The 17770-nt window shown below is 38.1% G+C and overlaps 1 protein-coding gene across 1 annotated transcript in view; it reads left to right on the forward strand.

The window, feature by feature from the left end:
- DYNC2LI1 (dynein cytoplasmic 2 light intermediate chain 1) overlaps nucleotides 1-17770 on the forward strand; it is a 38106-nt gene that overhangs the window by 9084 nt on the left and 11252 nt on the right. The window contains exons 3-8 of the mRNA NM_001038051.2: nucleotides 3629-3663; nucleotides 4869-4938; nucleotides 7039-7127; nucleotides 12747-12933; nucleotides 14128-14196; nucleotides 14788-14865. Of these exons, the coding sequence (NP_001033140.1) occupies nucleotides 3629-3663; nucleotides 4869-4938; nucleotides 7039-7127; nucleotides 12747-12933; nucleotides 14128-14196; nucleotides 14788-14865 (528 nt within the window). The remainder of the gene's footprint in view (nucleotides 1-3628; nucleotides 3664-4868; nucleotides 4939-7038; nucleotides 7128-12746; nucleotides 12934-14127; nucleotides 14197-14787; nucleotides 14866-17770) is intronic.

Genomic DNA, 17770 nt, shown 5'->3' on the forward strand with positions numbered 1-17770 from the left:
ATGATAATCTAAAAGCTGATTTCAGTGCCCCGAGTTGAGTTTATTTTTATTTGAAATTCCACCAGGTACTCTTATACATTAATATGAAATTATAATAAAAATAATTTAAATCACTGCTGTGGAACCATGAGAATTTGAGAAGATTGGCTAGATATTCTCTAAGATTCCTACTTCTAACATACAGTAATTCTGTATACTTTCCTGCACATTGAATACATTTATTTTTAGGTGTCATAGTCCTCATTATTTAAAAAAGTTAAAAATACACTACACGTGATACATGTAAAGTGTAGGATAATTAGAAAATCCTTATTTTCTTTAGAAAATAAATTACCTTTAAAGTTATCACCTGGAAACATTCACAGTTAACATGTGATGTCTCTCTGGATTTCTGTTTGTTTCTCTATCTGTATGTGTGTGTATATGCATCTCAAGGAAGAGATGATTTTTAACTGAAAATAGGGTCATGGTAATCTGTTATGCATGTCTTATCGTGTCAATGTGTCTCAGTTCAATTCAGTTCAGTTCAGTCGCTCAGTTGTGTCCGACTCTTCACGACCTCATGGACCACAGCATGCCAGGCTTCCCTCTCCATCACCAACTCCTGGAGTTTACTCAAACTCATCTCCATTGAGTTGGTGATGCCATCAAACCATCTCATCCTCTGTTGTCCCCTTCTCCTCCTGCTTTCAATCTTTCCCAGCATCAGGGTCTTTTCAGATAAGTCAGTTCTTTGCATCAGGTGGCCAAAGTATTGGAGTTTCAGCTTCAACATCATTCCTTCCAATGAACAGTCAGAACTGATTGCCTTTAGGATGGACTGGTTGATCTCCTTGCAGTCCAAGGGACTCTCAAGAGTCTTCTCCAACACCACAGTTCAAAGCCATCAATTCTTCGGCTCTCAGCTTTCCTTATAGTCCAACTCTCACATCCATACATGACCACTGGAAAAACAATAGCCTTGACTAGACGGACCTTTGTTGGCAAAGTAATGTCTCTGCTTTTTAATATGCTGTGTAGGTTGGTCATAACTTTTCTTCCAAGGAGCAAGCATCTTTTAATTTCATGGCTGCAGTCACCATCTGCAGTGATTTTGGAGCCCAGAAAAATAAAGGCGGACACTGTTTCCACTGTTTCCCCATCTATTCGCCATGAAGTGATAGAACCGGATGCCACGATCATCGTTTTCTGAATGTTGAGCTTTAAGCCAACTTTTTCACTCTCCACTTTCACTTTCATCAAGAGGCTTTTGAGTTCCTCTTCACTTTCTGCCATAAGGGTGGTGTCATCTGCATATCTGAGGTTATTGATATTTCTCCTGGCAATCTTGATTCCAGCTTGTACTTCATCCAGCCCAGCGTTTCTCATGATGTACTCTGCATATAAGTTAAATGAGCAGGGTGACAATATACAGCCTTGACATACTCCTTTTTCTATTTGGAACCAGTCTGTTGTTCCATGTCCAGTTCTAACTGTTGCTTCCTGACCTGCATACAGATTTCTCAAGAGACAGGTCAGGTTCTCTGGTATTCCCATCTCTTTCAGAATTTTCCACAGTTTATTGTGATCCACACAGTCAAAGGCTTTGGCATAGTCAATAAAGCAGAAATAGATGTTTTTCTGGAACTCTGTTGCTTTTTCCATGATCCAGCGGATGTTGGCAATTTGGTCTCTGGTTCCTCTGCCTTTTCTAAAACCAGCTTGAACATCAGGAAGTTCACGGTTCATGTATTGCTGGAGCCTGGCTTGGAGAATTTTGAGCATTACTTTACTAGCGTGTGAGATGAGTGCAATTGTGCAGTAGTTTTAGCATTCTTTGGCATTGCCTTTCTTTGGGATTGGAATGAAAACTGACCTTTTCCAGTCCTGTGGCCCCTGCTGAGTTTTCCAAATGTGCTGGCATATTGAGTGCAGCACTTTCACAGCATCATCTTTTAGGATTTGAAATAGCTCAACTGGAATTCCATCACCTCCACTAGCTTTGTTCATAGTGATGCTTCCTAAGGCCCATTTGACTTCACATTCCAGGATGTCTGGCTCTAGGTGAGTGATCACACCATCGTGATTATCTGGGTCATGAAGATCTTTTCTGTACAGTTCTTCTGTGTATTCTTGCCACCTCTTAATATCTTCTGCTTCTTTTAGGTCCATACCATTTCTGTCCTTTATTGAGCCCATCTTTGCATGAAATGTTCCCTTGGTATTTCTAATTTTCTTGAAGAGAGCTCTAGTCTTCCCCATTTTATTGTTTTCGTCTGTTTCTTTATATTGATCACTGAGGAAGGGCTTTCTTATCTCTCCATGCTATTCTTTGGAACTCTGCATTCAAATGGGTATATCTTTCCTTTGCTTCTCTTCTTTTCACAGCTATTTGTAAGGCCTCCTCAGACAGCCATTTTGCTTTTTTGCATTTCTTTTTCTTGGGGATGGTCTTGATCCCTGTCTCCTGTACAATGTCACAAACTTCCATCCATAGTTCATCAGACACTCTATCTATCAGATCTAGGCCCTTAAATCTATTTCTCACTTCCACTGTATAATCGTTAAGGGATTTGATTTAGGTCAGTATGTCTATTCCTACATTATACCTGTGATCTGCGTGTTATTCATTATACTGATGGTCATAATTTAGTCAGTCCCCTATTTGGAAAATTTAGATTGTTTCTGATCTTTCACTTTGATATAACACCTACCAATAAGTATCTTTCAATTATGTATTTTAGTGCTATTCCAATGATTTATTTATAAATCTTACTACCAAAAAAGTCATTCAATTTAATCATAGCCCAGATGTAATTTGGAGTCACAGTTTATCTTTTTGGGGGTAAGTATTGTAGGTTCCTTGGCTTTAAAAAACACATATATAGTGAAATAATCCGTGTTTTTGGTAGTCCAGAGTTGTCTAAACTGCTTTCTTTGAATCCTAAAGGTCTCCTCTGGTAAACTTTCCCTGCTGCTCTTTTATTTATATTCCTGTGAAAGATTGTCTTAAAAAAGTAAAGCTTCACTGTTTAAAAAAAAAACAGTGACTTAAACCACTAGATCAGTCCCTGGCTCAGATGTGAGGTTAAGTTTCATGATTAGTGGCTGACATGGGACCAGAACCTCTATTTCCTGACTCCTAAAAAGAAATTTAAAGTACATCTTCTAGAAATAAGACAAACCAAAAAAAGTATTCTAACTGGTATCTGGATTGCTTACTTGGAATATGTCTTCAACATGTCCTATATTTGTGTGTTATCCTTTTTTATTTCCACTTCAACAAATTGGAATTAAAACATTTTAGAAGACACTAATCATCAGCTTAACCAGTAATTAGCATTAACGAGTAGAGAGAAAATTTAAGACAGCTGCCAAGTTGACCACTAAAATGAGGTTTGATTTTCTAGTATTTGTCATCTGTGGTACTTTATAATTATAATAATAGCAGTGTAGTTACACTCTGATGGAAAGTTGACAGTTAACTTTTTCCACTTATCAAACTTAGGAGCAATTCTGAAAGTTTCTAGTTTCCAGGTAATTTATCATTCAAGTGATTAAAAGCTATTTTGGGCCACAATTATGAACAATAATAAAATTTTACATGTGGATGACATTAACACAGTATTCTTTCTTTTTGAATTTCTAGGGAAAGACTACTATTATTCTAAGGTGTCTTGACAGGTAAGTGTTATATTAAACTTTAGAATACATTTTTGCTTATTCTTATTGTAAGGCTGCTGCTGCTAAGTCGCTTCAGTCATGTCCGACTCTGTGCGACCCCATAGACGGCAGCCCACCAGGCTCCCCTGTCCCTGGGATTCTCCAGGCAAGAACACTGGAGTGGGTTGCCATTTCCTTCTCCAATGCATGAAAGTGAAAAGTGAAAGTGAAGTCGCTCAGTCGTGTCCTACTCTTAGCGACCCCATGGACTGCAGCCCACCAGGCTCCTCCGTCCATGGGATTTGCAAGTTAGAATATAAAAGACATATTTCCATTTTGTGACCTAAACAAAATATTCTAATTCTTATGAATCCATATTATGGCTTTTACAGTCTTCCTTTAAAGATGAAACCAACAATAAGCAGAAAAAAATTGTATAGGATTAATAATGGATTTCCTTATTTGAGGGAAGAAATTAGCATAATTACTCAATCTGTAAAAGCTAGTACTTACTTGTTTTGGCTATGCTAGTCTGTATTTAAACTTTTTAATTTTATCTAGTTCATGATCGTTTGAACGTTATAATCTTTGAATTGCTCATGGGTATGCTTCTGAAGCACATTATTGGTCATCAAACTGTACATGTTGCCATTTGTTTTATGTACTTCTTAGCCTTCTTTACCATGGAAGCATGCCACCAGGTTACAGTACATGTTTCAGGAAGTTTTGGTAAGGAAAGTCTTGTTGGTTTGCAGCTCTCATTAGCTAAATGATGCCCAGGTTTGAGCTATGATTTCGGTTGAGAACTGTATAAAAAATCTTTTATTGACGTCTCCATTAAATTGAAAGTCATTACATTCCCAGCTCCTCACATTGAGGCTGAGCATAAACCTATTCTCTTTGCTTCCCACGTGGCCTGGATGCAGAGAGCATATGCCCTGACGCAGCCACCAACACGGCCAGCTCCTTCTCTGCTCCCCGAATGGTGTCACTAGGTGCTGCCACTAAACGCAAGTGCCATTCCTCACCTCTGCAGTTGCTACTGAAGTCTGTTAAGATGCTTTTTTGAAGGCTTATTTAATTTTTGTATAAATTCTTAATCATTTTTATCTCAATGTGTTACACACAGCGTAACTTCTCTGCTAATAAAGTTCTTAAGAAGCAAAAATAAGGTAAGATGATAGCTTAAGAAAATGATGGTAATAATACTTGTCTTCACTGTACAGGGATGAGCCACCAAAACCAACCTTAGCTTTGGAATATACGTATGGAAGAAGAACAAAAGGACATAACATAGTGAGTGTCTTTTTGGTGATGTTCTTCTACACGTGTATGGAGAAGTAAGGATGCTGGCATTGTTCTACATTTTCCATCTTTTCCACAATCAATAAACATATCCAGGAGTATACTTCCTAGCTATGTAATACTTTTAAAGTCAAATGCAACTGAGCACAGAGGAAGCCACCCAAACTGTGAAAATATTTCGGCCTTCTCATTTGTTATGTCTTAAGATGCTTGAATAGGATTACTCTGTAACTTCAGTGTACAGGCTTTGGGCACATTTTCTCCTTTCAAATGAGAATAACATTGTGAGTTATCTTGTCTCCTGAAAAAATCTGCTAAAAATATACATTTGACCTGTTGGATATTTATGAAAATATACTGCTTAAAATCCAAATTATTAGCATTTTTACAAATACATCTTAAAATTGGTAATCCTATTTGAGACCACAGGCCCTAACTGGCCATAATCCTATTTTCACTTGTGTTAGTTCATCTATAGAGGATAGTTAGAAATTGTTCAGGATAGAGGGAGAACTTATAGTGTATGTTAGGAGAATAAAAAATTCTAAGTAGAATTCTCTTTTGGTGTTCCCATAAGGAAGAGGTCATTTCTTAAATAAAGTTAGGTGTATGGAGAACAATCTAGAATAAAGAAGGTCCCATAACTCCCATAACACAGGCAAATTTTTATAGGTTGATCCAGTCTAAGTGTTTGATCATTAGACAGTGTATAGAGAGTTTAAATGGTCTGTTGCTGCTTCCTGGATTCACCAGTGCAACTTGGTTATTGAAACCATGAAATTGAAAAGAAAAAACAATATATTGAGATGTGGGAGAACTTTGTTTTTGTGAATCACATACATTTTTGCATGGGTGATGAGCCTAGAAATACCTCACCCTCGTTGTGGGAGACTCTGAGTCAACTTTCATAAGCTTAACTTTTGAGAAAAGCTCTAAAAGCTTTTCTTCATCCAGTTGTGAATCAAGGGAGATTGTCCACTGAAAACTTATTTCTCCCCCCAAACATTAGAGATTCAAATACCAACTGCAAAACAGTTTCAATGGTTGAGATGATAACCTGTCAAAAAGCAAAATGTATTTATCTCAAACTGCTGTAATGACCATTTGCCTCTTCCAAGTTCATGGTATTGGGTACATGAAAACTCATGTGGTTTGTTTTTCACCTGCTTGTTTCTGCTAAACTTTATGCTCTCAAGTTGGGCTTTTCTGTATTCATTCTAGAAGATTCATATCTTTCTCAGATTGAAGGGTCTCCTAAGAGTTCTAAATGGAAGAACTTTATCAGCTCCTCACACAATCATATCTTGAAGGCTCTCAGTATCTGGCCGGAAGGAGAAATGCCATCAGCTAGCCAGCAATCTAGGACAGTTGTCATGGAATAGATGGTCTTTTTTCCAAGCTACTGGGCTACTGCCCAGCCCTTTTAGTCCTCCTGTTGTTTGAGTTCTCTGAAAAGGGAAGCAGTTGCAGAGAGTCCGTGTCCCCCACCTACCGCTTGTATTGCCAGTGCCAGCCTGTCACTGTCCCCAGGGATGTCAGGCCCAGACCAGCTGCTTATACTTCTGCCCAGTCGATCCTGATCTGCAGGTTGGACTCCTGTCTGTTCTCCCCGTTTCCTCTGGTCTTGTCTTTATGTCTGATTTATTGTGTGAGCTTCTGTCTTCTCTCTCAATTAGGATGTTTTCCCGTTCAGTTGTTTTATTTCTACCTAAAATTATAACTTTTTTCACAAAGATAATTCCAAATGTGTTCAATTTGTTAATTTTATTTCTAATGTGAGTGTTTGCTACCTGTGATATTTACAGAGTTGGGGTGCTGTTTAATGTCTTCTATTAAATTAGGGTAGAATCAGGGCATTTAGTACCCGTGTATATTCTTAATGTTTCATCTTTGTTCTTTGGAATAGATGTTTTAGTGTATTTTGAGGGATGGGATCAATAAAGGAGAAAATTTTGACTGCCATAAATGGTCTTGAGGACTGTAATATCTTGTATCCATAATTATTACTAGCTGGTGCTAATGAACTATAAGAACTATTTAAAATGTAAAAACATCAAAGAATATTAATATGAAAAAACCTGTTTTTTTCAGCCTAAAGATATTGCTCACTTTTGGGAGCTAGGTGGAGGAACATCTTTACTGGATTTAATCAGCATACCAATCACAAGTGACACCTTACGGTAAGTGGGGCCAGTGAGGAATAGCAGTTAGTAAGTATCCAGTGGAGGCCACAGGATGAACATGAGTTTTTTGTGAATCAGAATTTCAGGGACAGTTTTATGTTGCTGAAGGTTTACCTTAACTTCCTTTCTATGTGCCTAAACTGTAGTGCTCTCAGAGATTTTGAAAGAACCAAGGTTCTGGTTCCAAATCAGGAAAAGAGTATGTCAAGGCTGTATATTGTCACCCTGCTTATTTAACTTATATGCAGAGTACATCATGAGAAACGCTGGACTGGATGAAGCACAAGCTTGGAATCAAGATTGTCAGGAGAAATATCAATAGGGAGAAATAACCTCAGATATGCAGATGACACCACAAGTGAAGAAGAAGTAAAGAGCCTCTTGATGTAAGTGAAAGAGGAGAGTGAAAGAGTTGGCTTAAAACTCAACTCTTAGAAAACTAAGATCGTGGCACCTGGTCCCATCACTTCATGGCAAATTGATAGGGAAACAGTGGAAACAGTGACAGACTGTTTTTCTGGGCTCCAAAATCACTCAGATGGTGACTGCAGCCATGAAATTAAAAGACGCTTGCTCCTTGGAAGGAAAGTTATGACCAACCTACACGGCATATTAAAAAGCAGAGATGTTACTTTGCCAACAAAGGTCTGTCTAGTCAAAGCTATGGTATTTCCAATAGTCATATATGGATGTGAGAGTTGGACTATAAAGAAAGCTGAGTGCCAAAGAATTAGTGCTTTTGAACTGTGGTGTTGGAGAAGACTCTTGAGAGTCCCTTGGACTGCAAGGAGATCAAACCAGTCCATCCTAAAGGAAATCAGTCCTGAATATTCATTGGAAGGACTGATGATGAAGCTGAAACTCCAATACTTTGGCCACCTGATGCGAAGAACTGACTCATCTGAAAAGACCCCGATGCTGGGAAAGATTGAAGGTGGGAGAAGAAGGGGATGACAGAGGATGAGATGGTTGGATGGCATCACCTACTCAATGGACATGAGTTTGAGTAAACTCTGGGAGTTGGTGATGGACAGGGATGCCTGGCATGCTGCAGTCTGTGGGGTCACAAAGAGTTGGATATGACTGAGCGACTGAACTGAACTGAACTGAAGGTTCTGGCCTGTGCTGAAATGAGATAGTTGGCATCTGACTAGTAACATATTTTGCAAGCCTACAAACGAACAAAATATGTCAAATAACACTTGGGCAATATATTCACTTGGCAAAAAAAAAATACTTCAAAAAATAAATTTGAAAACTCAATTCTTTTGAATACCCATCCAAGCATGAGCTAATTCAGCCCCTGAGTTTTTCCTGCAACTGGATATTATGTTTCCTTTAAATTTAATGGCTTCCTTGGTGGCTCAGGTGCCTGCAATACAGGAGGCTTGGATTCAGTCCCTGGGTCAGGAAGATCCCCTGGAGAAGGGAATGGCTACCCACTCCAGTATTCTTTCTTGCCTGGAGAATTCCACGGACAGAGGAACCTGGCAGGCTACAATCCATGGGGTCACAAAGAGTCAGACATGACTGAGTGACTAACACACACTTGAATTTAATACTAATTTAATACTGATGTTAATATCACTGAGGGGCTTCCCAGGTGGCGCTTGTGGTAAAGAACCCACCTGCCAGTGTAGGAGACACAAGAGACACGGATTAGATCCCTGGGTCAAGAAAATCCCCTGGAGAAGGGCATGGCAACCCACTCCGGTGTTCTCGCCTGGAGAATCCCCATGGACAGGGTAGCCTGGAGGGCTACAGCTCATAGAGTCACAAAGAGTTGGACACAACTGAAGCGACTTAGCACGCACACACACCAGTAAAGCCTCATGCAATGAAAGTTTGTGAGTTAGAAGAGGAAGAAGTGTCTGTTTGCTGACCTTAAAGAAAAAGAACCTGGGGGAAAACCTCAAGCTCTTTGGTGGTGTTTTCCTGAGAATGATTCCCACATGTTGGCCAAATCAGATGTGGAAAATTGTGACATTTCTCACAATGTTCCTGGGAACCCATCTTCGCCAAAGAAAACAGAATTAAAAAATCTGAAATATCTTACTGTTGTCAGAGTTTAAAACAGACCATTGCTGCTGGACCAGATACAAAGGGCTTGACAATAATTTGTCAAATTTCAACCATTAAGATCTTTAGAATTTTTTCTTGTTAACATGATAATTGTTTTTCCGTAACTAGCTAGTAATGTTGGCTTTCTTTGTCCAGTGATTTTTTTTTTTTAAAGAAATAAAATTTAGTGTCTTTTACTTATCACAAAAATCTTTTATGATCATAAGGAAAACTTGGAAAAATAGCGAAACGTACATGAAAAGTAAAAGCATCTGTGATCACATGAAAAAAGGACTATTCTCAACATACGGAGGTATTTCTTTCAGTGTTTCCAGGGTTGTCAATATACTTTGTACAGGTATGAGATATTGTGTATACACATTTAGATCTTGCTTTTTCACTTAAAACCACCATTTCCCCCGACATTATTTTTTTAGAATCATGGGATTTTTACAGCTGTGTAGTTCTCATTTGTCCTTCTTTAACAGAGACAAATAATTGAAGCTGCCTGGGAATTAGGGCAACTCATGGTGGTGTGGCTGAGAGGAGATGACAGGGGCGGGGAGCAGCTGAAGGAACAAGAGCTGCCGGCCAGCCTGGCCTGAGGCAGACAGGAGTAAAGGCTGGGAGCAGCTCTTCCCAGACTGTGAGCTGGCTCCGGTTCTGGCCCTGTTGTCACATCACCTTTCTGTATTACCTCACTTCCCTTCTCTAGACCTTATGGGCTTGTAGAAATTCTGGTTTCTGCAGGAAGCCAAATCTTTCCACAGTTTCACTGCCTCTCTTTGTGAGTTCCTGGTCTTCTTTCCATGGAATCCCAGAGCAGCTGGAGCCTGCCTTGGGAGAGAAGAGGGGTCAGGGTGATGATGAACAGAGGGCAGGGGTGCCACAGGCCTGGGTCCAAAGCAGCTTGCTGAGTGCTTGACAAATTCATGGAAAACATTTCACTCCTCGTTAGTCGCAAATCTCAGAGTGTTTTGTGACTGGAATTAATTCGACATGTAATTTCCTTGAGTTGGACAGAGCCCAGCCACCTTACCAAATGCTGTTAGATACTGTTTTTCTTTAAAATGACTGTTCATAGAATAATTATAGATGCATTGAACATTTCCATAGACCTTAGATAATTGGTAAGAGAGCATTTCCTGTGGTCCACTTCCCTGTTTTCAGAGGTAGTGTGTTATAAAAAAATTTTTTAGCTGTCATTTTCTATGAAGGCAAAAGTAACACAAGTATTTGGAGTGCAGTGGAAACATAAATTTTAACCTTAGAAAAAAGTTGAATAATCCATTTTCCCTTTGGTTAAAACAAAGTTATTTTCATTTGGAAAAAATGATACACTTTATATATATTTTACCACAATAAAAAAAAAAAAGCTAAACTATGGTCTTTTTTTTTTTTAACATTAACCATGCTAAAACTCTGAAAATAAAATTATTTTCCTTTATATTATATATATATATACACACACACACACACACATTATAATTAAGAAAAGCTGTTTCTGAGCTTATTCAAATGAAAGATATGGTTGGCTAGACAATTTAATGGCATAATAACTTTATAGAAAATCTTAGGTAATGTCTGAAAAGACTACTTTCTGGATTTAGACCTATAGTATAGAATTTAGCTATTGTTTTGCTTTACACAAAATAGCTGATTTGCTCAAACTAAACAAAATAATTGTTGTTTAGTCACTAATTTGTCCAACTCTTCTGCAACCCCATGGACTGCAGCCTGCCAGGCACCTCTTTCCATGGGATTTCCCAGGCAAGAATACTGGAGTGGGTTGCCATTTCCTTCTCCAGGGGATCTTCCTGGCCCAGGGATTGAACCTGCATCTCCTGCCTTGACAGGCGGATTCTTTAGCACTGAGTCACCAGGAAAGCCCATATAACTTGACTATATTATAGCCAGCCTATATTATAATTCCTTGCTATTTCTGCTAGCAGAATGTTTGCTCTGTTGATCAAAGATATATTGGCCCATGATTATGGCTGTTCAGACTTATTATAACCATGTTCTGTAATACTTCTAGATTTATGTTTGTTTTTTATTGTAAAATAACATAAAATTCACCATTTTAGCCATTTTTAAGTATACAGTTTAGTGACATTCAGTATTATTCACATTGTTTTGGCACCATCACCACCACCCCTCTCCAGAGCGTTTCATCTCCCCAGATTGAACCTGTACCCATTAAACAATAACTTCCTACTTCCCCCTCTTCCAGCCCTTGGCAACTACCATTCTAGTTTCTGTCTCTATGATTTGACTACTCTCGCTACTTCATGTAAATGAAATCATCCTTTTGGGTCTAGTTTATTTCACTCAGCATAATGTCTTCAAGATTCATCCATGTTGTAACATATGTCAAAATTTCCTTCCTTTTTAAGGCTGAATAATATTTCATTGTATTCATTTACCACATTTTGTTCAGCTGTTAACCCACTGATGAACATTTGGGTCATTTCCACTCTTGCAATCGTGAATAATGCTGCTATGGACATTGGTGTACAAATACCTGTTTGAGTCCCTGATGTCAAAACACCCAGAAGTGGAATTGCTGGATCCTCCTATAATTTTTTGAGGAACAACTGTGCTGCTTTCCACACTGTCTACTCTGCTGTTTTATATTCCCATTGGCAGTGCCCCAGGGTTTCAATTTCTCTCTATTCTTTCCAACACTTATTATTTTCTGGATTTTAAAAATTTTTTATTGTAGCTATCCTAATGGGCAAGAAGTGGTATCTCATTGTGGTTTTGATTTGCATATCTCTAATGATAATACTGAACATCTTTTCCTGTGTTTATTGGCCATATGTATGTCTTTAAATACAGAAATATGTATATGAGTTCTTTGCCCATTTTTAAATTGGGTTGTTTGTTGTTGCTGAGTTTAGAGTTATGTTTGATATACATGAACATGAGCATGTGTGCGTATGGTCATGGTGGTGGAGTGTGTGGTGGCCTGGAGTGAGGCAGCAAGGCCTTTCAGAGAGGTAGCAGGGTACAAGCAGAAAACCATGTGGCTCTGGGTCTAAATACCAGCTCTACAGTTCACTAGCTCTATGAGTCTGTGCCTCAGATTTCTAATGCATAGAAATGCCATCGTAACATTTTCCAGGAAGTCTTGTTGGGTTAGGAGGAGATAAGCTAGGTAGACTCCAGGCAGGGTCCATCAGTAAATGTTTTCTTCTGCCTCACCACATTGTTGTATTGTTGCTGCTGCTGTGATGATTATTTTTGCTTTCCTTCTGTGGAACACACAGCACAACTGAATCTAAACATGGCACTGTTGGATCCAATTGCACATTATGTGAACTGGGTTGTTATTAGTTCAAACAAGAAGTTTGGTTGTAACACTTAAATATTGCTAGGAAAAGCACTGGAATAAATAAGGCTATAATTTTGGCATATTTTTCTTAGAAAATTGCTATGTTTTTTTTCTTATAGTGTTACTCTTAGAAAATACATTTCAGTATAGTAGGGTTTCAAATGGTAATTATTTTGAGTCTTTTTTTTTTTTTTTGAAAGATATTTTTATTTCTTTAGGACGTTTTCTATTGTCCTTGTTTTGGATCTTTCAAAACCTAATGACCTTTGGCCCACCATGGAAAATCTGTTGCAAGCCACAAAACTTAACATAGATAAAGTGATCATGAAACTGGGGAAGAAGAATTCTAAAGCAGCTTCTGAAATGAGACAGAAGATGTGGAGCAATATGCAGAAGGACCATCCCGTGAGTTGCTGCTGGGATTATTCTTGGAATTCTTAGCCCCACACATAGTTAAAGATAACATCACAAACAATTTCTTTAGATTTTTATGCATGAGTTGAAATTCACTTGATGTGGATGAACCTGTTCACTGGAAAATTACAGCAATTTAATAAAACCTCAGAGCAAAACAAGGAAAAAGATTTCATATGTCTTCTCGTTAGACATCTACCGTGATTGTTATGGCATATTACACCAATCAAAAGGAACAGAGTTTTAAAGTAGTAGTTTGATACTGATTTTATAATCTCTGTGAAATGAAGATACAAAACCAGGTTGTACAAATGTCACCTAGCAAAGACCAGAAAAGGATACAGTTTTAAGCAAGGAATAGAGTTTCAACAGCCTTTACTGTCATTCTATACATTCATTAATTGTCTGTCACATAATCAATATCTTTTTATCATCTGATAATTAAATTATCAAGTTGAATATGGTAACACAAGTCTTTTATGTACAATCAGGAATGTCATCATCTAGAAAACTAAGAAAGGTATTTTATATTGCCCAAAGTTTATATGAGTGTTTTACAAAGGAATATCAAACAAAACTGGTAATTATGGTTCCTGTATATGCAGTATAAATGTTATTATGCTGCTGCTGCTGCTAAAGCACTTCAGTTGTGTCTGACTCTGTGCGACCCCATAGACGGCAGCCCACCAGGCTCCCCCATCCCTGGGATTCTCCTGGCAAGAACACTGGAGTGGGTTGCCATTTCCTTGTCCAATGCATGAAAGTGAAAAGTGAAAGTGAAGGCACTCAGTCGTGTCTGACTCTTAGCGACCCCATGACTGCAGCCCACCAGGCTCCTCCATCCATGGGATTTTCCAGGCATGAGTACTGGAGTGGAGTGCCATTGCCTTCTCCAAATGTTATTATAACAAACAGTTAATACAAATAACTTAAAAAAAACAGGAAGGCAACATATAAGAAAATAAAAGAACAGAACATGAAGAATAAATATGGTAGCTTAGGGAACTGTCATTTCTAGTTTTATGCTTGAGAAATGTAGCTTCAAAGATTAAATACTGGAGCAACCTCTGTCAAGCCGACAATGTTAACACTGTGGGCAGATTTGAACTGACCTAAGTCATAGAAATTGCTGAATACATAGTAGTAAACAATTACAGTGAATCAATGAAATATGTTTGTTAACAGGATCGTGAATTACTTGACCCATTTCCAATTCCTCTGGTCATAATCGGAAGTAAATACGATATTTTTCAGGTGAGCTCTTCCACTTCTAGTTGAGCTTGTGGTACACACTTGTCTAGCCTTTATAGGAGAGAAACAAATGTAATAATGAAATGAGAAAAATGACTCGGGGCAGGGGAGAAGTCAAGGAGTCACACATCTTAAAGATTTTGGAAAAGGGAAAGAGAAAATAGGTGAAGAATAGTAAATACAGTGGAATGATGGGGATAAGGCAGAAGATTTAGAAACTGAATCCAGTCCAGTCACCAAGGGACAGGACTTATGTCCCAACTTTTAAATTGAAGAAAGTAGAAAATTGGTTTCTTCTTATCTTTGCTTGTCAGAGAATCCTTGGGGTATTCCACTTGATAAAATGTGTGCTTGTATCTAAATTCTACTGGGCTAAGCGTTTAAACAAGGAAAGATCTGACAGTGTAGCTCTAGAAGGCTGCAGCTATTGCTCAGCTTCTACAGAACCAAATGCCAAAGTAATGGAATCCTACTCAAGGTACATTTCAAAAAATAAAGAAGAAAGAATCTATTTCTGTATTTAATAATTTGTACTTTTCTGCTACAGATACTAGTTCTCTTAACTTTTTTCTTTTTAATAACATACGTCTTTAGGATTTTGACTCTGAGAAGAGGAAGGTAATATGCAAGACACTTCGATTTGTTGCACATTATTACGGAGCATCATTAATGGTTTGTATGTTTCCTATCCTTTGGGTTTGGACAGTAACAAATTTGGAAAGATTACCAACTTGGTGCAGAATAATGAATGCCGATGCTTTTACTAATGCTTGTCATTCTCTCCTTTCCATTACCATTGCCCTCAAAGCCTCTTGTTACAGAGAGTTCATAATTTATTTCTGGAACACACTGCTAGATAGCCTACCATTTGCTTGAAGTGAAAGTTCTACATTTTTAATAGCCATAAATCCCCATCTGTCTTAGAGATAAATTGGTTATTTATCTATTCATCTTTTAGTTTTCCATTAAGAATTAGAATCTATATTCACTTAAAAAAGACTAACAAATTTTTTTTTTTTCAAAAAAGCTTTAAAAATGCTATTTGTTGTAGAGGTTAAAAATAATGAACTTGGGAGTCATGCTGCCTGGATTCAAATCTCAGGGCAACCATTTACTAGAAAAGGGGTCTCAGATAAGTCACTTAACCTCACTGAAGACTTAGTCTCCTCCAGGGTAAAATGGACAAAAATAGTCCTACCTTCATAGGGTTGTTGTGAGGGTTAGTAGCAGGAATATACCTGAAACCCTGAAACCCTTAGCACAGGGCCTGACACAAATCTCAATAAAGGCTGGTTCTTGTAACTGTTAGCATTATCTCTTCCACAGCAGGACCAAATGTTGCTAGATATCCTCTAATGCAATAAAATATAAAAGCATGTTTATTTCTTTAAAAATTCCTCCCATTTGAACGCTCTCTTTTGCCCTCTAAAGCAAAGTGCTCAGAGGAACCTGTAGACAACATGGCCTAGTCCCCAGCTTTCATGGCTAATATATTAAGACTGAAAGTAACAAGTATGATCTGTATTTAAAATTCTTATACTTTCCAGAATACTCCAAATACATTTTATTATGTATTTTCTTAAAAATCATCACCTTTTATGTGTGTACTGTATCTACCTACTTGCATATTAGGTTGACAAAGTATTTTGGAAATATTCTTTTCTAAAAAATATTTTTCATATTTTTTTCCATTATGGTTTATTACAGGATAGTGAATATAGTTCCCTGTACTATACAATAGGACCTTGTTTATCCATTCTGTATATAATAGTTTGCATCTGCTATTTCCAAACCCGCAATCCAACTTTCCCTCACCCTCTCTACTCTGCCTTGGCAACCACGGAAATATTCTTTACTGTTTTGAAAAGATATGGAGAATTCAAACTAGCTTACTCATTCAGGGTACAGAAGCAAAGATCATGGATCTTATAGTTTCTTACTTTCGCTTCTAGATAAAGCTCCACATTTACTTCTGTTTAGTTAGCTGAGGAAAATCCCTCTCTTTGTTTAGAAACAGATTACATTTTGATGATCCATCAGTGCCCAGTCTGGTCTTATCAGTAAGAATGTAATAACAGATGAAGTCAGATCAACCCAGGCCACAGCAGACCTGCAATTAATCATGGCTCTCAAGACCCTAGAAGTCCAGGGACTGGGGAAAGGATCTGAGAATCTTTCATCTCAGCTGTCAGTAAATCAGAGGTTGGCTTTAGAAAAGCACTCTGGACCACCATGGAAACCGTACAGCTTTTCTAGCTTCCCAAATCAAGGAGAGCGGCCAGAGCTAACAAGGCCCCACCTTTCAGTTTCGCTTCCACTCTGACCCTTGAGTCCAGACTTGGGTACTTTCTGCTTTCCAAGGTTCAATGATACGCAGCAGTTTTGTTTTTTTTTTTTAAACATAGTTTATCCTTTGTAATTCAGTCAAGAATACTAATTCAGTAATATGAGCAATCTGATCAAGTTAATTAAAAAGAGAAAAACATTGGTAAGTAGGACCAGATTCAGTGGAGAGACCCCAGGATGGTAGGGAACTTAAAATTATGATATATGAGGAACAGCATAAAATGATATTCTGGCATTTGGAATGTGATAACAGTCTTTAAATATTTGAAGGACTGATCCACGGGAAAGGGGTTAAATGTATGCTTTCTTAGAGTCAAGAATAAGGAATCAATGGGGTTTAGTTCAAATTAAGAAATTTCTAATACTGCCATTATCTGAAAATGGAATGAGTTGCTTTTGGAGATCATGAATTCCCAGGCATTGAGTTCATAAGTAGAACTCTACATATATTTGTGGAGGATATTTTCGAGGCAACTGATGCAGCAGATAGGGGTAGGGATGGGGTTGAATTAGAAAAACTTCTCATGTCCTCCCAGCCCTGCAGTCCTATGAAATACACTTGTGATGAGGTTTTTTTTCCTCACCATATAGGGAACATAACAGAGAATACAATGATGATGATAAAAAGTTGTGTTTTTAAAATTCAACTGAAGTTTTCATATTAGAATATTGTCTCAATAGAAGCATAAAATAGTTTCAATTTTTAAAATGTATCAAATCTTATATAGTCACATGAGTGTTCTCCCTTGAATAGCTTCCCCCTGGGAAGTTAAGTGTTCGTCGCTCAGTCCGACTCTTTGGGATCTCATGGACTGTAGCCCGCCAGGTTCCTCTGTCTGTGGAATTTTCCAGACAAGAATACTGGAGTGGGTTGCCAGTCCCTTCTCCAGAGGATCTTCCCCATCCAGGAATTGAACCCAGGTCTTCTACATTGCAGGCAGATTCTTTACCTTCTGAGCTACCAGGGAGGCCCTTTCCCTGGGAGCCTGTTCTTAATCTGAAAAGTGAAAGTGAAACTCAGTTGTGTCTGAATCTTTGTGACCCCCCTGGACTGTGGAATTCTCCAGGCCAGAATACTGGAGTGAATAGTCTTTCCCTTCTCCAGGGTATCTTCCCAACCTAGGGATAAAACCCAGGTCTTGAACGAATCTTATTCTGAACACTGAACTTTTTACCTTATAATTACATTTCATTTTGGTTCAAGATTGTTTTTCCTACTTTCATACATCTT

Source organism: Bos taurus, chromosome 11 (assembly GCF_002263795.3).
Source record: "Bos taurus isolate L1 Dominette 01449 registration number 42190680 breed Hereford chromosome 11, ARS-UCD2.0, whole genome shotgun sequence".
NCBI classification, from domain to species: Eukaryota; Metazoa; Chordata; class Mammalia; order Artiodactyla; family Bovidae; genus Bos; species Bos taurus.